This window comes from Haliotis cracherodii, unplaced genomic scaffold (genome assembly GCF_022045235.1).
Source record: "Haliotis cracherodii isolate W230 unplaced genomic scaffold, xgHalCrac1.p SCAF_15, whole genome shotgun sequence".
NCBI classification, from domain to species: Eukaryota; Metazoa; Mollusca; class Gastropoda; order Lepetellida; family Haliotidae; genus Haliotis; species Haliotis cracherodii.
The window spans coordinates 33,816,864-33,844,169 of record NW_027266270.1 but is presented as its reverse complement, the minus strand read 5'-3'; the positions used below and the strand labels follow the sequence as shown (position 1 = coordinate 33,844,169).

At 41.0% G+C, this 27,306-nt stretch overlaps 1 protein-coding gene and 1 pseudogene across 5 annotated transcripts in view; one reads left to right on the top strand and one right to left on the bottom strand.

The window, feature by feature from the left end:
• The first annotated feature begins 232 nt into the window (after window positions 1-232).
• Window positions 233-19,304, top strand: LOC139462070 (uncharacterized; annotated as a pseudogene).
• Window positions 19,305-21,684: 2,380 nt separating this feature from the next.
• Window positions 21,685-27,306, bottom strand: part of LOC139462540 (probable splicing factor, arginine/serine-rich 6) — a 36,724-nt gene continuing 31,102 nt past the window's right edge. For 2 of the 5 annotated variants that reach the window (XM_071244342.1, XM_071244344.1), the window contains exons 2-5: window positions 25,364-25,578; window positions 24,929-25,183; window positions 23,074-23,187; window positions 21,685-22,223 (exon numbers count right to left, since the gene is read on the bottom strand). In XM_071244342.1, the coding sequence (XP_071100443.1) occupies window positions 22,160-22,223; window positions 23,074-23,187; window positions 24,929-25,183; window positions 25,364-25,578 (648 nt within the window). In that variant the 3' untranslated portion in view covers window positions 21,685-22,159. The other 3 variants (XM_071244345.1, XR_011653034.1, XM_071244343.1) reach the window with 3 other exon arrangements.

Below are 27,306 nucleotides of genomic sequence, written 5' to 3'. Positions count from 1 at the left end.
ATCAATGTCTGACATATGACACAATAGGCTGATTCAGAAAAACAATCATGCATATTTTATGATAACGGTTAGAGACTGGTGACTTAGTTCCGTCACTAGCAGTTGGCAATAATGTAACAAGTTCTCCAACACACGCCACAGACGAGTCTAAACAACAGAGGAGGTGACACGTTGTTCTGTCTTTGCCATCCAAGACTGGTATAACGGTTTGTCCACACAGAACTGCTCAAACATGATGCTGGATCAAATGTTCATCCTTATGTTCAGTAATTTCATCGAACCGGATGGAAACATCTTTGAAGTGATGAATCAGTTTGACTGTGCCGTAGCTTGCACTGGTGTAGATGAATGTGCTTCCTTCTTCTACAACCCTGGCAGCAGGTCATGTCTCATCACTCTCCAGCGTCACCTCACAAGTGCTGGGCTGATAACAGTAAAGGGATACGATTATTACATGGCACGCTCAGGTGAGTGACTTTAGTGAGTGAGGGCTTGAATCTTGTAACATTGACCAAGCAACAGTCGTATAACGCTCTTTGAAATCTTGGTAGAAAGAGCATGATCGAATGTATCTCAAAATTTGTGAAATGTAAACACCAAAGTCTGGAGCTGCTGGAATATTGCTCGACATGAAGGGAAAGTTGACTACTGGAAGGATGAAGTCATCCCTGTTGTCATACAGTCTTGTGGAGGGTATTTTGTCACTCTGAATCTTTATGCATAGATCTGAATATGAAACAGTCTCAGGGGTCTCCTTTATTTCTAGTTCAGGTGGGTAAATCTGTGGAAGGGCATTGGCTATATGACAATTATTGAACGATATTAGATCATCGCTATAATCAAAGCTTAAGTTAAATCTTGGCCAGAATCTTTTGGAACTGCTTTATATTTCCCGAAAAGCCTTGACCTTTTCTGGGTCTTGGTAAACGACTTCTGAGACAAACACAATTCCCAAGAGCATTTGATCTTGATTACCCACTTTCTAGGGTTGAATACGAGTCCGTTCTATCTGTCGGCGTGCTAAGGTTTTTGAGGTTCATATTATTCATTTGTTCATTTTCCCCAAATATTGCAATATCGTCAGTGATGTCTACAATGGAGGGATATTATTCTTTATTTTTTTATCGATATTTTATTTGTTTCCTGTTGCATGTTACAAATAAACAAATCATGATTCTATACATAGACGCGACAAGAATAAAGTTACTAACTAAACAATGAGTGACAATTTGACCAGAATGTGTTAAAGGGGTTCTTACTATCGTATATTGATGCATTGTATTTGGTCGTGTGAGCTCCTCTTTAAGTTGGTTAAATGAGCCAGGATATTGTTCTTGTATGAATTATTATACGTCTTGACTCTGACTGAGCAACTGCCAAATAGACTGTTGAAGGTAGTTTCCTTGTCTGGGATTGTAAACCAGAAGCATTGTCTTGCATTAAGAATAGTTTGGCACCTGAGAACGTGTGTGTGATCTCGTCAAGGACTGACGTTTTGTGCTGAGGGCTTTTGATTGCTCTGTTCCAATCCCACGGAACAGGCATACCCTCAGCTTATCAACGCAGTTTCCAGTTCAGATGTTGAACTGTTGCCTCTTTCCATCAAGAGAATGTGCACCACAGTTACGCATTTTAGGGAAACAAGACTTCAACTCAGTTTGGGACATGAAAAAGTTCAGTTAAGGAGAGGTTTCTTCTGGCAAAGTGTATGCCCAAAAATGGGTCTTGTAGATGAACCTGTTGAATGTCTTTCAAGATGGGTTAAGTCAGTGGGCAATGTTGTCATTGGTTGAGGGAATTTATATCTGTTCAATATATCGTTCAGTGATGGTTAAAAAGCTAATTCCCTTCAACTGAATCACGTACCTATTCTAGAATATAAGGGCCAGTGAATGCATCTCCTCTGATTCATATTTCGATTTGTGTATACAGATTCAGAGTGATAAAGATTATATAGCGATGTGCATGCACGTGAGTTTTGTCGCCAGTAGAGATTTATGGTGATTATAGTCAGGCTTTGTCGCATTTATTTGCTTGAGCAGAACTGGGACACTGTTTCCCAATCCGTCGTGCCATCTAATCCATATACCTAACATTTGGTGAACTGTGCAATTTTCTGCTTAATATTTCTTTTATTTCACTTTTAAGCAATTCCATGGACAGATGTTTCGACATCAGAACAGTTTGGTTTCAACAGAATACCCACTCTTTCTCAATACACTCACTTGACTAAGAAATTTGGAAACTTCACATACCTAATCAGCTTATTGTTTTAGTGGCGCCAGAGTAAGACGTTATCTAATTGTTTAGTAACGAGACATCCGTATTGATAATTCATTCTCTTAAAAGTTAAAAGGGATGAACTTTATTTCAAAACATTAGACCCTCTATTGATGTACTGATAAACGGTAAATTATGATCGGAAGCTCTTTAAATGCAAGGTCGGAAAGTGCTTGTTCAATCAATATCAGGGAGGGACATCACGAAAAAGCTTCACCCAATGTTGTGAACATTCATCTGAATGTTCGAAGTCCTCCCTTCATCATCACTACAGAACAGAACAGAACTGTATTTACACTCTGGCCTGGGTACTCGGGATTTACAATTGAGACGTTTTCTTAATTTTAAACATATTTGGGGTTTTAGCATATGAAAGTGGGACATATATTTTCGGTTGGTGTTTAGAAAATGGACAAAGAAAAGCATCGCTCATGTCGCAGAGTTTACACATTCGTTCATTGACAGGGATTTTACAGGAGCCGTTTTGGGTGTCCTCTAAGCTACTTTATTGCTTACAGAACTACAAGTATCTCATTATTAATTTCAGACTGCAGCTCCGAATGGACGGTTCTCGGGATGTCCTGTTACTGGAAGAGCCCAGATAAGAAAAACGTGGCTGATGCACAAGTAATAATTTAGTGTGTGTTTTTTTATCTGTATTAATTAATGCGTCTCATTGAATTGGACCACCTCCGTGGTCTAGTGGTAGAGCATCCGCGCGGAGAGCGGAAGGTCCGGGGTTCCATCCCCGGCCGCGTCATACCAAAAGACGTTAAAAGATGGTACTTGTTGTTACCCTGTCTGGCGCTCGACATTAAGGGGCTAAAACAAGGACTGGTCGATTCAGTATACTGTGTCATGTTAAACTGCGGCATGGTATCTCAGTGAGCTAGCACTATAAATCGGCATCAGTCCGGACTAGTACAAGCGGTCACACACACACACACACACACACACACACACACACACACACACACTCACACACACATACGTGCATGCACATCGCTATATAAGTGCAATAATCTTGGACTCGACGTTAAACCCATTTTCACCTTACCTCTTATTAGATTGTGTGAATGTTGCTTTACACCGCAATCAGCGAAACTATATAACTATAGTCTACTACATAACACCAGCGCGGTGACGCCATCTTTTACTCATCTCTCCGTGAGGATTCTGGGACAGAATTCGCCCCAGCAACCTATGCTTTTCGTATAAGGCAACGAAGCCGATCGGGTGGTCAGGATCACGTGTAATGGTATCCCGACGGGGACGTTGCTCATGAGATTGATCACTGTCTGGTCCAGAGTGGACTATTCATGGGCCGTCGTCGCTGGAATACTGTTAAGTGTGGCGTGTAACAACTTATAAAACAACTCATTTGATTCGATTATTTAAATTTCCGCCATAACAACCCCACGACCATGGGATTTGTTTCCGATTATTCTATTGAACAACCTGAAATAATATAATACAATAAGCACAAACTTTTCTAATGACGACACCACGAGTAATCTATCATACTAATGCTAGGGGCATGTGTGGCCAAGTGCGTCAAAGGCTCCGCAATTCGGTGAGCAGAGTTGCGTCCCTTATGCGTGCCAGAAACCGATGATCGTGGCTACGAATTGTAGATTCCCCGTGATTATGTTTCTAGGTTTGTCAGTACATCCAAGTGGTAAATGTCGACATATCTTCCAGCTTTTCCCCCACACCAATCGGACACGCCATCATATGACTGAAATACTTTTAAACCAAACTCACTCACAATCATACCTGACCGCCTCCGTGGTCTAGTGGTAGAGCGTCCGCCAGGAGAGCGGAAGGTCCGGGGTTCGATCCCGGGCCGCGTCATACCAAATGACTATAAATCGGCATCAGTCCGGACTAGTACAAGCAGCCACACACACACACACACACACACACACACACACACACGTACATGCACGTCGCTATATAAGTGCAATAATCTTGGACGCGACGTTAAACCCCATTTCACCTTACCTCACCACTATCATACCTCATCACACTCACTTGGAGCATGGGATTAATCACCCATACATCTACTGATCTAGATCAGATGCAAGGACAAGGGAGGAGCTCTGGCGTCAACCAACACTGCGAATGAAGACAGGCTCATCAAGCTAAGTATGACATAGTTCAATATAACTCCATCAACTGTTACTTGAACGAGTACACCCCGGTTAAAGGAGGACTCCGGCAACCTATACTTGCCGTAACGGGCGACGAAATAGATCGAGTGGTCAGGCTCAGTGACTTCGTTGAATGTTTGTCATCGTAACTCGAAGCGTGGACCAGTCGTTTGAGGCACCGCAATTTGCTGAATAGAGCTACGTCCCTTGGGGGCGCAGGATCGAATCCCGGTTTATGTTTCTAGGTTTGTCAGCACCATACCCGGGCTCGTGAGTTTCACCGAAGTGGTAAACGTCTGAGACCTGCATCACTTCGGGCTTTTCTCCAACATTAAGCTGACACGCCGAGATATAACTAGAATAAACTGGAACTGTTCAACCCAACTGGCTCACTCACTTACTCGAATGAGTTGGTCGTTGCTCATAATATCAGACTCTATTATTTAACCCGCCGCCATAAAGCAGGAATATTGCCGAGTGCGACAACAACAATCAAAGAGAGTGAACGAATACTAATTTTGATATTCATTTGACTAGTCTATTTTAGTTTTCGGTAATTATGTGACTTTATTTGTAACACCTTACCTTTTGGTCCCGTTCATTTAGTCAGTGTGAAGCTCATTTCTGGTGCCCCCTGCCGTAATATTGCTGGAATATTGTTACAAGCCGTGTAAAACCATACTCACTCACTCACTAACTCACAAGTATATAATGGTACATTTCTGTGACCACTTTGTTTTTTGCTATGTTTTTGTTTTTTTATTGCAGAGTTTGGGTCAGGATTTTGGATCGGAGGAAGTGATGACGTTGAGGAAGGGAAGTGGATCTGGCCAGATGGTCAGCCGGTCACTTTGAACCTTTGGGCTGCAGGTCAACCGGACAACGGAACCGACGACCAATGTATGGAACAATGGGGAACTATGGAGGGGTGGAACGATGGACCGTGTTGGTACCCGACATTCTTCCTGTGTGAAAAATAACTTTAAAGACGCATTAAAATGGGTGTTTTATCTAACAAACCGTAAAGAGATAATAATTCATTCTTTTTATGTAAATCTATTGCAAGTCTATTTGTATTTAATCCACATATTGCGTTACAACAATGCATTTCCGCTGGGTTCATCAGATCCATGTGTCTCGCCTTGTGTCGATCCTCATATTTAAAGCCCTTTTTTGTCTCCGCTGTGATATGGCTGCTATTATGTTAAAAGCGGCGAAAAACCATACTCACCACGCCACCTGTCCCATTTACTGAGTCTTCGACAGAAGTATTTATATAAATCTTCATGTATACCACTGGTTGTTTGGTAGCCTAGTGGTGAAAGAGTTCGCTCGACATGCCTAAGGTCCGGGATCGATTACCCACATGGGTAGAATTCGTGAAACCCATTTCCGGTGCCCGCCGCCGTGATATTGAGGGAATATTGCGAGAAAACCGGGTAAAACCACACTCACTCACTCACTCCGCGTAATAACATGATACAAGGGTCAAGTTGTTATCAGAAAATGATTACGTACTAGCATCCATGCATGTCGGCTACATTAACACCACAACAGATAAGCACAAATAACAGGAGAAGTGGGCATGGTGCTTAGGTAGTGTTAGAAGTCCCCATGACCCACAGTAAGGCCACACATTTTTTATTTTTCGTATCACGGGCCTGCCGCCACTTCTGAAAAGCACATTGAATAGAAATTATTAAACATAAAAATATTTATTTTCATTAGATATCCCGTTAGTAATATAGACCCTCCTATACAATATGACATGTTATATCTAAATTCCATGATACATCACTATCAGTGATTCAAGAAGTCAGCTGCATATTTAACTCCATGGCAAAATGACTTTCAAATAAATAAATAAATAAATAAAAAAATAAATAAATAAATAAATAAATGAATGAATGAATGAATGAATGAATGAATGAATGAATGAATGAATGAATGAATGAATGAATGAATGAATAAATAAATTTGAAAACGTGTGACGTAAGATGACCTGACTTGGATTGCTAGTGGTTAACGGCCTGTGTTTTAAACAGTTTGGGATATTATTGCCGTGATAAAGTGTGGAAAGTAAAACACATTTAATACACATCTGAACACTTGATGAGCGATGACGAATTGTAAAGAGGACAACATGAAGACATTACACGCAAAATGGCCGTGGTCAAGGTCATGAGAATTAAATTATCTCGTGTTTAGACCATTAGCGTTAAGCAATGTCTGCCGCCAACTTCCCCTGGACGAAATGAGAGTACGGATTTCACACTGCCCCATTCGGCCCATGGTGCATGTAGTGACTGTCGTTCAAGATGGCGTTGTCCAACTCGTCCTATAGATGTCTTATCGGGTTCAAATCTGGCCAATTAGCGGGCCACGGGAGGTCGTGCACATTGTGGTTCTGTAGGAATAGTGCTATCACGTGTGATGTATGTTTTGTCGTGCTTAAACATGACGTTAGCATGGGTTGTGATAGAAGGGAAGGTGTGGGGTTTTATCCAGTTTTGTTTTACCAGTGTGGGTGATTTCCGCCAATATCCTACCAGTGCCAGATGTGTCGGCCTTCAGAATGTTCTTGGCGGCGAGACGTTCATGGTGACGTTTGTGCACACTGGCTTTCCAGCTGGATGCAGCATCAAATCTCGTATCTGAACAAGGGGTGGTCGGGTAGCCTAGTGGTTAAAGCGTTCGCTCGTCACGCCGAAGACCCGGGTTCGATTCCCGACATGGGTACAATGTGTGAAGCCCATTTCTGGTGTCCCCCGCCGTGATATTGCTGGAATATTGCTAAAAGCGGCGTAAAACCATACTCACTCATTCACTCGTATCTGAACAGTTCTCCATCGCTGGTTAGACCACACTCTGCTTGCTTGACATTACTGACGCCGCACTTAACACTGTCTTTGTCAATACCCTTGACAAGCGGTCTGGCTCTGAAACCTGCCTCACGAAGGAAGTTGCAAGCTGTCTTCACTATCCTTCACTATCCTAGAATTACTGCTGCTGTTGAGATGTTAAAGTGTGGCAGATGACGTAGTCGTATGAAGTGACTTGGGTAACGTAGCGTACCATGCTATTGGTACCGATACTAAAGTGTATAGATGCTCTGAGACACTTCTCTCTGCAGCCGACGTCGATTTCCCTGCTTCCAATCATCCGACGACGGTCTTCCGTCGCGCTTCACTCGGTCGCAGTTGAGTGAGTGAGTATGGTTTTACGCCGCTTTTAGCAATATTCCAGTAATATCACGGCGGGGGACACCAGGAATGGGCTCCACACATTGTACCCATGTCGCGGATCGAACCCGGATCTTCGGCGTGACGAGCGAACACTTTAACCACTAGACAACCCGACCGCCCCCGCATTTGAACGATCGCTAACAGATTTGGCAACCGAGAACCGATAGACCAAATTGGTTCATCAAAAGTCAAACGTCACGTGATGTCAAGTGGAAATGTAAGCAGAGTTAAGGTATTATCTTCCTGTACGTACATTGCCTTGTCATTGGAGTCTCCCTGTCTTCTATGACCATAGGATGTGAGGGAAATCCACTGTTTAAAAAAGACCACAACCTGTTTAGCTCACCTTGCTCCGGTTTCTCATAAAGCACTGAACAAAACAGTATTATTTTCACAGAATATGGTTTACATGTCTGTCTTCAAAAACGTATACTTTCCTTTATTTTAAATCAAAATGACCGCCACTGCAGTTTATTTTATTTTGGGGGATGAAAATATACAGCATTTAACTCATTAGACATTATTTTTAGATTTTCATTTTGAAAAACTGTTATGAATGGAACTAAGTTTGAAAGAGCTAGCATGTTTGTAATCAGTTTAATACCCAACTTAACAATGTTAACTCAAAATGAAATATCTAAATATATAACTAAGGTCTATCTAGATATCCCCGGCCGCGTCATACGAAAAGACGTTAAAAGATGGTACTTGTTGTTACCCTGTCTGGCGCTCGGCATTAAGGAGCTAAAACAAGGCCTGGTCGGCTCGGAGTCAGTATACTGTGTCTGAGTGGTGTATTCGTGTTAAACTGCGGCATGGTATCTCAGTGAGCTAGCACTATAAATCGGCATCAGTCCGGACTAGTACAAGCAGTCACACAAACACACACACGTACATGTACTTCGCAATATAAGTGCAATAATCTTGGACGCGACGTTAAACCCCATTTCAACCCACCTCATTCTCTGTCGTCCATATGTCTTGCTGTGTGAACGTAAGTACTGAAAATCAAAATATCGTTTAACCTACTACATAACAAAAACATATTGTACCATGGTGCTGCAAAAAAACATTTCATTTTGTTTTCAACACAGCACGGCCATTTTGCACATCCTCACAACCCTACTTTTAAACTTTGAGTAAAGGTGAGCTTCTGTACCTGTGGCACGATGTTCGTTTTTCCATCGTTATTTTGGATCTAATGGTTCGTTTTCAATTTGTGTTAACTCCGACATAAATTGCCGAAACACCAAAAGCAGTTTCATTATATGAGAAACAATGCCTTCATCTACTCACAAACAATTAATGCATAATGTATAGGTCTGTGGCCTCCTCAGTACAGAAAGCCAAATATTGATTGATTGAAGTGACAATGCCGTGGTATCAATGAAGACAGGGTTGACTTGCGGATGGCAAAGTCTTGTAGACATTCAGAGCGACGTTTGTACTGTTTCGTGCACCTACTAAAGCGGCGTTATGGAGTTCTTGACCAGTGTATTTGCTTGTTGTCCGACAGGCATAGGTTTCTTTGTCAGTATGATTGTGTGTTTTTTTTATCAATACAGACGTTTTATCATTTCCTAGACTTAGTTTCTGGGTTAAATTAACACTAAACGTATTTTGCTATTCATGTGTGATTCAACCTCTAATGTTCATACAGTTATTATTTCTTTCGTGTGTAATTTGAATATTCTAACCCATTTACGATATGCACTCGAATTTTAAATAAATACGATTCTAAGAAACTATTTGACTTTCGCGTTGTTTTATGCTTTAGTTTATGAAATACGATCATATTCAATAATTATCAATAGTTTGGATTCGCACTGGGAATTGGTTCTATTGAATACTAAATAAAAGCTTATTGTCGTGGACCATGTTTACCAGTTCATAACTTGTGCTTTTGACACAAAAGGTTGGATGCCAATACTATCGAACCCTGCGTCACACACCCTGCCTATCAGGACCACCCGATCTTTTAGAGTAAATATTCTAAAACTCGCCCAACTGTTTCATTGTCAGGCAGCATTATCGACTTCAGATACTCTACACCATTATCGATCTTCCTGGCGGTGGGGTTGTTCAGTGGTGGAAGCGTTCGCTCGTCACGCTGAAGACCCGAGTTCGATTCCCCACATAGGTCCAATGTGTGAAGCCAATTTCTGGTGTCCCCCGCCGTGATATTGCTGGAATATTGCCAAAAGCGGCGTAAAACCATACTCACTCACTCATTCCTGCGAGTGGGTGTATGTGTTGTGAAAAGAAGACGCTGGTCATGAAATCCGTTGCATTTCATCAAAACTTTAAGCCTACCTCACGTACTTATATTGTAATTATAGGAAAATTACACAACACATGTTCAATTGATTGTTGGAAAGACGTTTGTGTCTAGCATAGTGTAAAGCACTTGTTACCTCCACTTCTTTATCATTGGAAGCGGGGGCACGGGTGGCCCAGTCGTCTGAGGCGCCGCGATTCGCCCTGCAGAGTTGCGTGGCCTTGGGCACGCCAGAAACCTATAATTGTGGGTTCGAATCCCGGTTCGCCCCGATTGTTTCTAGGTTTGTCAGCACCATACCCGTGCTCGTGGGTTTCACCGAAGTGGTAAACGCCTGTGACCTGCCTCCCTTCGGACTTTCCTCCCACATTAAGCTGACACGCCGCGATATAACTGGAATACTGTTAAAAGCGGCGTTATAACCCACTCACTCACTCACTGTTACTGGAAGCATCAAAGCGTTGCTCTTTAGTCGGTGTAGATTTCAAAGAGCCATGTTTTCAAAACATTACCACTCTGTCACGGGGTAATTACATTGATCTTCTAGGATCTTATGGTTCATGAAAAATTCAGGAGGACCATTAAGAACTAAGAATAATAGACATGCATTGACTCGTCAATGTTATCGGTATTTTACACCCTGTCGTTGCATTATTCAACAGCATGAAATGTACTTGAGCTGTGGATCTATTTTGTCAACACTTCAATTATTTTTGAGACCTATTAGTGTACAAATCATTATTTAGAATTGCTTACCGACAATCATTGAGAAAGAAGTGTTTTTCCATAACCATTAGCTTCCGCGGTGATTCAACCGTCAAATCAGCTGTTTCAATTAGAGGTGGTTATTTTTAAGTGAGGCGCGGTCGGGTAGCCTAGTGGTTAAAGCGTTCGCTCGTCTCGCCGAATACCCGGGTTCGATTCCCGACATGGGTACAACGTGTGAAGCCCATTTCTGGTGTCCCCTGCCGTGATATTGCCGGAATATTGCTAAAAGCGGCGTAAAACCATACTCACTATTCTTAATTGAATCATCTGATTAACCAATCAGAATCGAGTATTTCCCAAATCCATGGTGGAATTGGTTTGGGGGTTTTCGTATGTTAGTTGAGGAAGGGCTGTGCGAAATACTAAATTTCTGTCATATATGCTAATAAAGTGTGAACAACATCATATATACAAAGCACCCTGTCTAATTCAGGCCGACAACCCACTCAAAACAGTGGACTCAACCCATGCCGCTTCACTAAAAAAATGTACGTTTAAGGATTTCAAAATCTCATGACTGCGCGTTCGGTTCCAATTTCAATTTAGTGCGGTTAAATCTGCAGGTACCTTATCTATTTATTGAACACACAATATGTCTGTAGTTTTAGTCATAAAACAATTCCCATGTGCGTTATCAGAATGTTTATTTTTCTTTCTACAGCAACCTAAAGACATTTAAATCCTTAATGATATAAGCCAAAGTATATTAGGGGGTGCAGCGTAGACATTTGATTAAATGTACGATGATGTCACCGTTTTTTCAGATTTTCTGCTAAAAGAAGCGTAAAACCCTAATCACGCACTCACTCACTCACTTTATTTCCTCTTTTAATGAAGATGTCTCGAGAGAAGTTTGTTTTTAATGAAGGAAAGATTGGCGTGTGTCTTAGTCTGTCTGTCTGTCTGTCTGTCCTGTCAGTTTAAAAATTGAAGTTTAAATCTCTTCAATCCTATAAATGGTTCCGTGTCACGCACACAGAATGAGGAAGTATCCGAGCGGCTTAATTCAAGATCTACTTTCGTTTTCCATTGCGGCCAGCGTAGTCAGATCGACCCCAGTCACGTGATAGTTTGTTACCTCAGGTCTAAGAATAGGTTGGGTGTATCTTCCCAAATGGACGAAAGTGTGATCCTTGTATCACAAAGTTGATGATATCGCCAATGGTCAATTTGTGATGTGCACCACTGTTTCAAAATGTCAGGTAGGCATTTAAAGAAATTGGTTCGTACCAGAGAGCCTCAGTTCCGAACAATATCAACATCATATTTCCAGTTTAAAGTATTGGTACCGTGTCTTTCATATAAACAAAAATGGCGAAGTATTGCTAATGCTGTATGTCTCGAACAGTTGTTGTTTTCATTCCTCAAACGTCACTTGTAGATGTAGGCTATGTTGGTAGATGTAACAGGTCACATGACACAACTGCTTTTTGTGTAGATTGATCAATAGTAGTTGATGAGAGCATATTGTGTAAGATACTGTAAAACAGGAAATTAATGGGAGCAGAATATTAATGCGAAAAATGCGAGTGACGGGAGGTCGTATTAATTTTATGCGCATTAACTTTGTACCATCAAAATAAGGAAACAATTAACAAACGAAATAAATCACTTCAGTATTCAGTACTTGATAGTTTGGATGATTTTCCTGTGATAAGGTTGTTTTTTTCTAATGAAGGAAAGATGGACGTAATGTGTGCGTGCGTGCGTGCATGTGTGTGTGTCTGTCTTTGTGTGTGCCTGCCGTTCTGCCTGTCTGCTTGTCTGGGTATGTCTGTTTGTGTGTTTGCCTGTGTGAGTGTTTGTGTGTGTGTGTCACTCAGTCAGTCAGTTGTAAATGGTGGCTTTATGCAACCATATTCAGTTGATATAGCAGGTCACATGACACCACAACTTTTTTATGTCGCTGTCAGTTAAGGCAGATTAGTTCAACCGGCAATCGGCCAAGTGTTTGGAGACTTGCCAAGTTTGCGTATGTACAATGTTTGACTTCATATATATTATAAAACAAATGATAACTTATAAAACAGAGATTAGTATTGATGTAAGGTCGTACAAAACACTTTAAGTGATTAGTTTTTTAAATATATTGCATCATATTTGAACCTACGCAGTATTTATTCATATCATTGCAATGGTCGTTACAATACCATATTCTTCCAACGACTGGCGATGTTCCCGAGTAGGTGTGTTGTGAAGCAGTCTGAAGAGGGATATAAAGTGTCGCGTACCACGGGCAAGGTATACGTGTGTTTACTTGTTTGTGTGTGGGTGGGTCTTTGTGTGGGTGTGTTTTGAGTTTGTGTTTGTTTTTGTGTGTGTGTTTGTTTGTTTTGTTTGTTTGTTGTTGTTTGTTTGTTGTTGGGGTTGTTTTTTTTGTGTGTGTGTGTTTGCTTTTTTGCGTGTGTTTTTGTGTGTGCGTGTTTTGAGTTTGTGTTTTTGTGTTAGTGATTTATGTGTGTGTTTGTGTGTGTGTGTGTGTTTTGAGTTTGTGTTTGTTTTTGTGTTAGTGTGTGCGTGTTTGCTTGTTTGTGTCTGAGTGTGTGTGTTTTGAGTTTGTGTTTGTTTTTGTGTTAGTGATTTAAGTGTGTGTGTGTGTGTGTGTGTGTGTGTGTGTGTGTGTGTGTGTGTGTGTGTGTGTGTTTGCTTGTTTGTGTGTGTGTTTGTGTGTGCGTGTTTTGAGTTTGTGTTTGTTTTTGTGTTAGTGATTTATTTGTTTGTGTGTGTGTGTGTGTTTGTTTGTTTGTTTGCTTGTCTGCGTGTGTTTTTGTGTGTGCGTGTTTTGAGTTTCTGTTTGTTTTTGTGCTAGTGACCTATGTGTGTGTGTGTGTTTTGAGTTTGTGGTTGTTTTTGTGTTAGTGATTTATGTGTGTGTGTTTGCTTGTTTTTTTGTCTGTGTGTGTGTTTGTGTGTGTGTTTTGAGTTTGTGTTTGTTTTTGTGTTAGTGATGTATGTGTGTGTGTGTTTGTTTGCTTGTTTGTGTGTGCGTGTTTTGAGTTTGTGTTTGTTTTTGTGTTTGTGATTTGTGTGTGTGAGAGAGAGAGAGAGAGAGAGAGAGAGAGTTCTACGTGTTCCTCTGTACGTTCAAGTGTGTTTGGATATCTAATAGTTAAGGAGTTACTACCGTTTAATACTACTTGAAAATGACTTAATCGTATGTCTAGTGTACAATTATTTATTAGCCGCCCTTACACAGCTCGCATATATGCACAGTGCGGCTTTAAACAACAAACAAACACAAACTGCCTATTGCCACAAGGAACGGTTTTCATTCACGTATTTCGGATTCATCGTGTCAAATTTCACGGAACGCTTTCTATCAGATGTCAGATTTTTAAAACGTTAATTCATGCATGCTGAAATACCTGCAAATTACACATTAATTTAAAAACGTTTATTAAAATGTTTCAATGAGTGACTTTGGGGTTCTTTTAAGTTCAAATTGAACTGTCTGATGGTATCAGGTGTTTAACACCTCTCTAAACGCAGAACATCAAGAATATCTACTCGTGTTACGTGCATGAACAACGAATTGCATCATAAATAATGCCCAAACAACTAGTTATACATTTATAGGCACATGTACAGTGACACCTCGTTACTCCGGACACCCTTAGTCCGGACGATCTTGTTAAAACACTAATACATTGTATACATGAAGAGCTTAGAGCCATAAGGGCCAATGTCATGTGGAGTTTTGAGAAAAGTGATGAAAACACATAATATTATGCATGTTAATTAACTTTTTTTTACCGATAAATTCCTAGACATTAACGCATTCTGACAGCAGAGATATAAATGTTGTTATAAAAAACATTCAAAAAAGGAAATAAACTTATGTTTTTAATTTGTGTGAGGGTGGAAAGGGCCAGTGTCTGTATTTTGGCTCTTTTTGACCCTCAGGCATTTGCATGAGATTTAACACGTGAGATTGATAGTCTACTACTAAAAGTACAAACACATGCTATTGAAGTACTTTTAAATGATTTAAAACTAAAGCCAACTTTGTTGAAATAGTTGAAATATGATAATAAGGTTCCAAACTTTCAAAATCTCTCTCAGACAACCAGTCTCAACCACACACGGAAATGAGAGCTAAAACGCCCAAAATCTAACAAAGTGACTTTGGCCCTTTTTGAAACTTAACTTTGGCCCTTTTATAGAATTTTAAGTTGCTATATTTAAAAAAGCATCAATGAAAACATACAATATTCTTTCTACAGGTTGACAAGAACTCATAGATGTTATTTATGCAATAATATGCAAAAAGGGCCAAAGTGCATTTTGGCCCCTTTTAGCTCTAAGCTCTTCACATGTATACCGAAAGAGAAATTACCCCGTACCACAGGTCGTTAATGTACTGATGGAAACGAATAAGGGGACACTTAGTTTTAGACACAGTCATATTATATGTTGTCATGGGTTCCCAGCATTAATCCAGAACGCGTTGGAAACAATGCACACAAACACACCTCAACATTTGATTCTGACGTGTTGAATTTGTATGGGCGATTTCAAATGTACTGACAGTAAACGTTATTTTCCCTATATTCATCACTGTTCCCTTATTCGTTACCGGTGTATGTACATTTCAGGTAACCGTTCAGGCGGAACACACCACTCACTCACTGACATATGTTGACGAGAAATGAATATTTTCAGACAAAACACGATTTGTGAAAGCAGACGGCACTTTGCTTGATGGAAAAGAGGCCGAACAGGAACTGGCTAAATATGATGCAAAGAGTATCCTCAAGGAGCTGGGTCTGAAGGAAGGAACTGCGGGTATACTGTTAAATGAAAATGATGATGTTCTGCTTTTGGCTGTGTTATTTCATTCACTTCATAGTGTAAAGGTTACAAGTAAGATGTTGCCACAACTCGTGACTCAGCTCGTACAGAAGGTTTAACATAAATGCTGAACCCAACGTATGCCAATAATGTCCATTGTGACCATTTACGAAAGAAAGTGGACATATTGGTCAAAATATATATTTACCATAAGTTTGTTTCATTAATATAGATAAATATACAGGTTAACGCACTGTATTGGTGTTTCCAGATTCCGATGCAAGAGAGACAAATTCTACAAAGGGTGACACATTCAAAGGATTGGGACGAAAGCTGAAATCTGCCTTTGAATCAAGAACGCCGACATCTCCACGCCCAGATGACAGTTCTGGACGTGATACACCCGAAGCAACCAATCAAACAAACCAACACCAGCCTGCAGTAGCAAACAAGCAGCTAGAAGACGTCGATCTTCTATAAGGGATGAGGCAGAAGAAACAGAATTGAACAAGAAGATTGCGGGTGTTAGTCCGCAGATGAAGGAAGATGCGCATCAAATTTGGAAATTCTCCAAAGACGTGGAGGATGGCGTGTATCGTTTCAGTTTGGATGTTGACAGCCTTTGGAAGAGCATATCAGAACCTTTATTACTCGTACAGAGGAAAATCAATGAAGTTACCAAGAAGACTCTGTCCTACATCGATGCTGGCAACAGCATGGTGCAGACAGGATTGGACACCATTGAGACGTGGAGTGATATGACTCAAAATATCAAAGGAGCAACGGAAGCTCTCAACAATGTGATCAAGGACAAAACTGGAGAAGTAACTGGATTCTCTCGAAATCTCAATGATCAAGCACAGGAACTAGCAAAATCTGCAACTTCGGTGGTCGAGAACCCAACGTTGAACCGCGTGGCTGACATCTCTGAAGTGTCTGTCATGATAAGGGACATGTCAGGAACGGCCGAACACCTCAGCACTACATTCAACACTCTTGTTGATGATAAGACAACTGAGTTACAGAAGAGTATCACAAGTTTCTCTGACATGATTATCAAAGCAGGAGAAGACAGTGGGCTATTCAGTTTCATCAAAGAGGCGGGAAATGAAATTTGCAAACTTTTGAAGAGGGTTCTGACGATAATTGCCTTCATAAAAGAAAAGATTACCAAATTTCTCCAAAACTTCAATGGTCTGTTTAACAAAGTATTTGCTTTCCTGGGCAAAATTGTATCAGTGATAGAAGGTGTTCTTGGTCTTGACATGGAGTTAATGAAAGAAGCCCTAAAGAATGGAACTATTCGAGCTGCTGATGTCAAAGTTGGGAATGTAAACTTTGCTATGAGTTCTGAAGTGAAGACAAAGTCCTCAACGGTCGTCTCAGGAGCCAAAGTGACAGCAGGCAATTTCTCTGCAGCTGGCAAGGTTACCGATAATTCAAGAAGCGGACACATTGAAGCGACTGCTGTTGACGTGAAGGCTGCTAATGTTGACGTAGCTGTGATGCGAGAGGGGAAGATCAAAAGGAATTTAGCTTATCTGAAAGGTGCAAACACAAATGTATGTAATATACGAGCAACATTGGTGGATGACAGAGAAGTTGATTCTGTTGTTGTTGGAGCTTCTGCAGCTGAAGTCAATCTTGGCAATGTTGAGGCCTTTGGACTTGGACGAAAAGGGACTCACAGGCATACAACAGCTCAACCAAGTTTCAGTGCAGGCAACGTAGCTATTGGTGTGAGAAGAAGCACAGGTACCAATATTAAAGCTGGTCCGCAGTTTTCTGCTGGTAACATTGATTTAACTATTGGGAAACCTTCTGTGTCCAATTTTCTGAACCAGTTAAGGCCTGGACACGGAATTGCAAACATCACAATACCATTCCTGGGTGGAGGAGCAGGGGAGGCAGGTGGGAAATCTGATGGTGAGAAGGGAAGTGGGATGTCAATGGAAACCGCTGGAGAATCTACCTATGGATTAGCAAGGGATACAGTAGAGTTCGGTGACAGGCTTCCTCAACATAAGGTCGTTGGAACAGGTGTTGAACGTTCAGGTTCTAACAAGGAGGGTGGGTCTGGACAAGGTCCTGGTACTTGCTCTAAATTCAGAGGGGAAGGCGTTGAACGTTCAGGTTCTAACAAGGAGGAAGGGTCTGGATCTGAGCCTGGGACTGGCTCTAAAGTCAGCAGGGAAGGCGTTGAACGTTCAGGTTCTAACAAGGAGAAAGGGTCTGGATCTGAGCTTGGGCCTGACTCTAAAGTCAGCAGGGAAGGCGTTGAACGTTCAGGTTCAAACAAGGAGGAAGGGTCTGGATCTGAGCGTGGGCCTGGCTCTAAAGTCAGCGGGGAAGGCGTTGAACATTCAGGTTCTAACAAGGAGGAAGGGTCAGGATCTGGGCCTGGGCCTGGTTCTAAAGTCAGCGGGGAAGGCGTTGAATGTTCAGGTTCTAGCAAGAAGAGAGGGCCTGGACCTGGCTCTGAAGGCAGAGGGGAGGGCACCACTGGAGCCAGTGGTGGAGGTACCAGGAAATGGTTTGGCAATAGCAACACGCAAGAATCAAATCCAAGTAAAAGCACAGCTTCAAATATGTACAGCTCTGGCAATGGAATTGGAAATGATTCGCAGACACATAGACGTGGACAACCTGGAAAAACATCCGTTTCAATGTCCTCTTCAAACTCCTTGCTGGACGAATCAGCTGACAACCCCTTTTCCCAAAATAAGGACAGCAATTACAAACCTTTGAGTAAAATAGATGGAGTGAAAGGAGATGGTAATGCTCTTGGATCAGGGGTGTATAAAAGAGGGGATGGAATTGGGAAGAATCCAGAAGACGATTATCAAAGTACAGTAGCTTCAATTGTCAGGAGGGAAGTTCACCATAAGTCCGGAAAGGAGCCCAAACAGGAGCAAAGGAAAGAAAATAAGGCAGATGAAAAGCCAAAGAAATACAGTAAAGAAGAGCTGAAGAGGATCTTGTTGAAGGAGGGTCACGAGGAATTGGGTACAGGTGCAGAAGCTGGTGGAGGACATACAGGAGACGCTAAAGAAACGAAGACCACAAAGAAAACCCAAATCAAACCCAAAGCTAAACCTTGGGGGGAACATGGCAACATCCATGGATTCAGTACACTTGGTACTGAATGTGGAAAAGAAGTCAAGAAACTGGGAAATGGCATTTACGGTTTCGGGGATGAGTGAACATATCTGACATTTGAGGCACACCAAATGTGTGCATTTGCTTGTGAAAATACCACCATGTCATGGCCTCGGATACTTCCAGAAGGGATGGCCAGTGGTATCAATGATTAATTCTTTGTTTGTTCTTTAACGCCACAGTCAGCAATATTCAAGCTGGATGGCAAGATGTCCGGACCAGACAATCCAGTGATCGACATCATGAGCATCGATCTACGCAATTTGGATACGATGACATGCATCAACCCAGTAAGCAAGCCTAACCACCAATCCCGTTAGTCACCTCTTACGACAAGTATAGTCGCCTCTTACGACCAGCATCATCGTTGTTTTAAGGGCTGAAATAATGCTGATGCGACGTTAAATTTTAACTCACTACGACAAGCATCAGTGGTATCAATAAGTCGATTGGCATGCTTTCACGCCGCATTTTAGCAATATTCCAGCAAAGTCAAGGCGGGGGACACCAGAAATGGGCTTCACACATTGTACCTTTAACTAATGGGCTACCCAACCGTGGTATCAACTATAAGCACATCATAAACTTTCACTGGAGCAAAGGTGTCCAACGAGCTCCAAAATAGTGAGACAACACTCTTTCTGTTACAATTACATTTGAATACATTAGATTACATTATGTAACAACATATTACACATTAAACATATCGAAATGAAGATTCGTATCGTCCATTAATGCAATTACAAATCTGAACTTTCGGGTTTTATCCTTGATCGTCTTTTGTAGTTGTACCGATTACACAGCTAATCGCAAGCTCATGCGGCAGTTTGACTGTAGTGTCCCATTGGCTCGCAGAATCTATGATCTAGCAGTATCCCATGGGCAACGACTGCAACATCCCCCAGGTTCGTCGACGACAGTATTGATGATAGATGCATCAATTGACTCAGATATAATTCAATGCAAGCATAGTGATCTTGTAATAACCAACTTAAAAACGGTGTTATCACTACCCCCGCCATGGGACACTATAGAATTTTGTTTATTCATATAGTAGTGAATATGGAAATTAATGTCATCGATAAAAAAAGAGAGTCCTATTGCCTATATGTCCTTAAGAAAAGAGGGGCACTGGGATGGCTTTATGTCATGTACAATTTCCCCATTGTAGACACTGTGCACTAAATAAAATAAAATAACATGGATCAAGGGCCGTAATTGTGTCAGCACAAAATCTTAAACGTGAAGCAAGGGATGTAACTCTGGAAAAGAAACATAATTTATGGCATCTATTTTATCTAACTCAGTCTGGTATCTCTAAGATAAGCATGCAAGCTTTCATTCATGTAACTTCAGCAGTTTCTGAGTTAACTCTATTTCACGCAGTATGCAGTAAGTTGAAAAGCATGAATCCTGGGCCAAAAAATGAATTTAAGGCACCTGTTTTCGAGCTCATTTAGGAACATGACCAGTATATGCATCAGAGTGCAAAATTTCACTTCCTACTCCTCATTGAAAAGCAGAGTTCCTATATACTCCATTTTGTTCGTTACACTTTGACAGTGATAATATATGCACCATTTGTATGAAATTCAGTTAGTGGTGGTGGTGGTGGTGCTGTAATAAAATTTCATTCATAATATCCAACTGACATTCCATTTCAAGAGTATGGAGATGTGTAATGGAAACTGCTCTCTGAACTAGTTTTTGGTTCCTTATGACAAAGCCCTACCAAATATCAACAGGACATAAGGCATCCTCTGGAAAGTGTGAATGTTTTATAGTTACTTTTTGAAAGCCATACCCAGGAACCTCATGCTTCCGATGAGAATCATTTCAGGTGATAACTGTTAGTTGGTTCCCCCCTGTGAGCATCACCTTATCCTCTCATTGTGCATCTTGGTTGCAAGAAAGTGAAGTGTTTCAGCCCACAGCCAACCTCTTGTAAGGTGGAAACTTCTAATTTCCAATCAAGGTTTGGTTGTGAAGAGAGCCAAAATTTGCATAGCATGGCAAAATTCCAGCCATATGAAGACTGCCCTGAAACTGAGCCTCGACCAGAAATCAAGTGACTGTTATTATATCAGCAAGGATCCAGGCAGTCAGCTTATGACAACACACAACTAGAAAGTGTTTTTACTCGTAAAAACATAGGTCTCCCCCCACCCCCATTCATTCGTTTACTTCACGTTAAACCCCATCTCTTCATTCCCACCCTCCATTACTAAATAACAGAGAAAAAAATAGAACTCCTAGAAATTTCAAACAACTAATGGGCACCACTTCAGTGCTGGGTTAATGTGTATACAAAGTTTCGCGAAAAAATATTAAACGGTTTCTGAGTTATGGTCAGGAAACAAAGCTTACCCCCATTCAGAGCCTATGTTCAACTTATCTCCATGGAAACAAGAAAAAATAAAAATGTCAAAAATCTCTAAATAGCAAAAGGCACCACTTCAGTGCTGGGTTAATGTGTATACAAAGTTTCGCAAAAAATAGTAAACGGTTTCCGAGTTATGGTCCGGAAACCAAGCTTACCCCCATTCAGAGTCTATGTTCAACTTATCTCCATGGAAACGAGAAAAAATAAAAATGTCAAAAATCTCTAAATACCAAAAGGCATCACTTCAGTGCTGGGTTAATGTGTATACAAAGTTTCGCAAAAAAATATTAAACGGTTTCTGAGTTATGGTCCGGAAACGGTGGGAACGCTGACGCCGACGGGAACCGTGCCAAAAACAATATGTCTCCCTCCATTCTGGGGGAGACATAATGAACACAGTCCTACGACAAAACCCCAAAAGTCACCTCTTACAACCAGCACAGCTGGAGACCAGGAATTCACAAGGCCAGGAGATAACAGCCATAAATGCCTGTGGCTGGGGCAAAGGCCACTAAACCATCTGTGCCCTTGGTCAATATGACAGTATACCTAGCATCAGGTTTCAGCCACAAAATCTCCCACCATGTTTGCATCATGAAAATATGACAAAACAATTATGTAAGTACACAGAGGAACCTTTATTAAATGGAATTCAATACATCAGATGGTACACTGTATGAAACTCTCATAAAATGACAAAAGAAATGACAATGAACTTAAGACAATGACAGGGATGAGACATTAAAAAGTAAGTCAAACTGTTCAACATACACTTTTCAATTACAGGAGTATCATCAATCCAAACTGTTGGAATTCAACAGAACGTGTAATGTTCTGTTCAGCATTTGTTCCGGTAACAGGAGTCATATATACCAAGAAACTGTTCAGCATCCTACAAGTTGTCCACCTTTGCAGCAATCCTGATCGAACTGTTTTTCCATACCTTTTCTGGCATTGACCAACAGGCTGTTCCAATATCTACATGTTGATTACTTACACCTAGTTTCCGTTACAGGACAGTAGCAATGACATACATGATGGAACAGAGTCAACGTAGTTGTTCTCATTGAAGGACAATTTTGTAGCACTCGGTATATCCTTCTTATTCTCGGTCATCTTCATGGTCACGGGAGCGTGATCGAGATCGGGAGCGGTCGCGTGGGGACCTGTGTAAGAAAAGACAGAAGCTGATCAGTTCATTCAAGGGTAAATGCACTACTTGGTCATACTGTTCATGAAACCTCTAATGCATTTACACAGGGGCACAGGAGGCCAAGTTGTCTAAGCCACTACAATTTGCTGAGCAGAGTTGTGCCCCTTGGGCACATCAGAAACCAAAATATGTGGGTTCAAATCACTGTTCACACACATCATATCCGAGACCTGCATCACTTTGGTCACTCCTCCCAGATAAAGCTGGCATGATGTGAAATAACAGGAACACTGTTCAAAGTGACCTTAAACCCAATTCACTATACATTTACAGAAACCCAGCAGGTTTGTGGGTGAATGATTGGGTTCAGTTTTTTACCACTGTTAGTGATATTCCAGTACTTAAACGGCTGGGGACCGCATGTACAGGCTTCACATTCTCCCTATCCCTTAAGTTTGTTTGTTTAAAACCTCACTCCGCAATATTCCAGCTACATGCATCAATCATGTCAGCAAGCATGACCACACGATCAATTTAGCCGCCTTTTACGGCAAGCATGGATTGCAGGAGACCTATTCTACCCATGATCTACACAGGTATCTCCCATAGGTGAGGAACCTCATGCACTATCACCAAATAATACACCTCACTTAATCCCTGCCTCACACCTTGTTCGCCATTGATGGATACACAGACACTAGTTTCTTTTTCCGAGAAATGAGAGCGATAAGTTATTTTATCCTAAAATCGAGTTATTTTAAATCACCACTTATCCGAGTTGCAGACTAGTTGCATGACTAATGGTGTCTACATCAGCATGATGTCAAAGTAAAAGACGGTGTCAAGCATGTTTGAATAGGTACCTGCTCCGACTGTGGCTCCGACTGCGGGAATATCTCCCACCACGACTGCGGCTGCGGCTCCTGCTACGGCTCCGGCTGCGAGACATACTCCTTGATCTAGAATGCGATCTAGACCTGAAAGTATATCAGCCTCTCACTTTACACATTGTAATAGAGTAAACACACCTAAATGGCCTGTTGGGATACATTACATATTAGAATATCTGAATGGAACATTAGTAATGTGTAAAAACAAAACTGGGGAAGCAATTTACTTCAAAAGTTTACTCCTACCTTCACTTACCACAGACCAAAGGTTGCCTGAAAATAATTCTACCAAAAATAATATATGGGACTTTGTAATATTTTAGGTACTTTTTATAGAAACAAGTAAGCTGAAATACAAAAATACATGTAGCACCAGATTTAACTGACAAAAATAAGAAAAAAAATAATTTTAAAATGTTTTACTTTAACTAATTCTTTGATGGAAAATAGCCAAAAGGTGAAACTTTGAATACAATTTCATGATAACAAAAACATTGGGTGATTGAAAGTCTTTGCCAGTATGGAAAGCAACCATATTTTGTCTTAATATCAGATTCATTCTCGGCAGTTTTAGACTTACGCTTACAGCAGTCATGAATTTCTAGATAATGGTCGTGTATGTTCAATCGATCATCTCATTCAATCATTGGAACGCAGCAGAAATGATGTGTTGACCCATTCTACTGTGTATGATAGAAGGATGATCATCGATTGTGCTTGTTGTTTCGAGATCTATTTGACGCTTGTCTCAGGTGAACTGAAGGAGATGGTCGAATTTTGGGCTGAAATTGTTGCAGATCGAGTTTCTCTCTGAGTGAAGTCACCACGGGGGGATGGGGTCGTAATTTCAGCGATGGCTGATCACGTGAGAGATATGTGAAGTCTAGAAGTCGGGGATGAAGGTTGATATCTTAGTCTGGTGGAATGAGCGATGATTCTCATCAGAATCGTAAGTGGAAGAAGGGAAAGTCTGCAATGCAGTGACAGAAATAAGTTCACTATAACATCATATATCAGGACTTAAAATTAATCCTATATTTCATATCCCATTCACCAATGTTTAACAACATGTTCAAAAGTTCTGCAACACTAAAGAATACCATAACATGTAACAGTAATTAGTAGAATATATCTTAAAAATAGACCATTTAAACATAAAAAGCATTTTCAAATATCTTTTTCTCAGGAAAACGGAAATTGTGATATTCAGAGTCGTGAAGTCTAAAAGTGTTTCAAGCATAATAGAATTTTCTTTTCTTTTGTACCTCAGTACCTCAACCTAACATATCTTAGCCTTCAGAATATTTTTGCTGAAATGAGAAATAAGCATGTAAACACACATAGCGATCCCACATATGACAAAAGAAATCTGACAAGCAATTAAGTACACAAAAGAGATGAACCAATAAGCATGTGTCTCCATTTGCCACCATGACAGTACCAAGCTGTCACTATTTTAGAAAATCCATGCATCAGCAGCTTACGAACTTGAACACAAAACTCAAGGACCTTTCTGTCAAACACCAATACCTTTGAAGGCGTCAACAATAGAAACGTGTGACAGTTTTATTGCCAATACAATAATATTAAAAGTTGAAAATGTTTTCCTCAAAACAAGGTTGATCCATCAACATTAATTTTTAGGTAGGAAATCTGAATTGACAGCCCATCAAAACACACTTCAAAGCAACTCTTTAACATCATGATCGACAACACATGTATATGGACAGATAAATAACAAGCAAGCACTGTGGTGAGTCAAGATTCAAAATGTACCCAATTTCTAACCAAAGTTATAAGCAGGTGTTTAAGACTGCACAAAACCCACCTTGATCTCTTTGACCTTCTGCGGCTATACTTGTAGCAGTCATAGGCATAGTGTCCTCGGTCTCCACACTCATAGCATCGGTCTTCAGGGTGGAACTGTTTCCGGGGACGTGGAGGGCCTCTACCACCACCACCACCGCCGCCCCCGCCTCCGCCGCCCCCACCACCTCCGCTACCTCCACTGCCCCTCAGCCATGGTTTGGGGCGCACTTTTCCAGTGGAGTGTTCGACACGAACTCTTGCGCCACAGACAGTTCTGTAACCAAATCACCTCACTGGTTAGCAGGGATGGTATGCAGCAATCAATGGCAATGACAAATTGACAAAGTCCATTATTATATAGCATACAGACATGTTGCTACTAGACATGCTAATTGATAGTGTATCACAGTCACACAAGCATTAAAGAACAATATTTCAACAGTTAACTACTCACGTTCCATCAAGTGCTCTCACTGCATCCTCAGCATCCCGTGGATCTTCAAACTCAACAAAAGCAAAACCTGGGGGATTTCTTGCAACCCACACATTTCGTAAACGACCGTAATAACTGAAGTGGCGATCTATTTCTTTCTCAGATGCATCTTTGGGTAGGTCTCCCACATAAATCTTTGTGTCTGTGCCTTGATCCCTGTATCTTGACATGATATGCTGAAATAGTAAATTTACCATGTTCAATATTTACCACCAGACTAATATTCTCATTCTGAATGACTTGCAAAGTATGCAGCATTAAAAGTTTTGTTTGTTAGCCACACTCAGCAATATTCCAGCGATATGATGACGGTCTGTAAATAATCAAGCCTGGACCAGACAATCCAGTGATTGACATGTGCATCAATCCACGCAACAGGGACATGCATCAACCAAGTCAGCGAGTCTGACCACCCGATCCCGTTAGTCGCCTTTTACGACAAGCATGGGTTGCTAAAGACATATTCTATCCCGAATCTTCACAGGTCTTCCCCGGTAGAAACTAACAGTTTCAGTCCACTCATCCTTATAAAGATAACATATAGCCCCTAAACCCCTAAAAATGACCAATTTCTACTGGTCCTTATGATACCTTTACCATTGAGAAGTTTGGCAAGGACTACAGGACTAGTGCCAATTTCTGACGCTGGTCCTGATAACATAAATAAGCAAACAATATTGAACATGTTGAAGATACACAAACTAAAACATAAGTTCAGAACAAATTGGTAAGAATGTTTATTTTGACTTGGACAACCTGCATTCAACATGCTACTGCCTATATACCACGATAATATAGTCATACTAACTATAACTCTTTAAATGTGTAACAAGCATGGAGCAAAACAATCCTTATGACATGAACAAGAACAATGCATGATCCTGGTACATGAGGCAAATATAAATAATCGTTGTGTAACTTACATCAAATGACCGAAGCAAATCTGGTCCACAGGCCCCCGAAGCAGGATAGTGATATTATTGAAACACTGGACCCATATATGTAAATAGACTAGGTATGTCACTCGCCATCTTGGCTAAAGTTGAAATCGGCTGTATCGTTTACATTACATGGAAATGTATGCATGTCATGTTCACAACTCCCTCCACATACAACCTGCATGCCACAATCCTTCATTTTTTGCAATTCATTACCTATATCAGGTGATGTTATCGAAATATTGGCTCAGTTGGCAGCTGTGGGTCACGGAAGTATACAAAAATCTCTTCACTCAATGGCCTCGAGCACTCCGAATGGTAAATATCCCCATGTGCGTTTGTTATGGTTGGAGCAATCACAGCACTAGACGCCATTGAGCGCAGAGATTTTTGGTTTACTTCCGCAGCCCATAGCTGTGACTGAACCAATATTTCGATAAATCACCCGATATAGGTAATAAATTGCCAAAAAATTAAGGTTTGTGGCATGCAGGTTGTATGTAGAGGGAGATACTGTTAACATGACATGCATACATTTCAATTTAATTTTAACAATACCGCCGATTTTAATTTCGGCCAAGATGGCGAGTGACGTACCTTGTCTATTTATATATATATGGGTCCAGTGGTTCAGTAATATCACTATCTTGCTTCAGGGGTCTGTGATCTGGTCCGATTATTCTTATTCAATTAACTCTTATTATTGAAGCCAATACAACACCAGAAATGGGCATAACACATATTGTACTCATGCGGGGAATCGAACGGGTCTTCGGCGTGACGAGCGAATGCTTTTTAACTACTAGGCTACCCCCATCGCCCCCATTTTAATAAGAGTAATCTAGAAACAACGAAGGGTTTACAGCTTCGGTGGCATTACGCCCATTGGTGAATCGCATAATCATGCGCTTCCTCTTAAAAGATACAAATGTCGGAATAATAATACATACATTTCGATCGATTGCT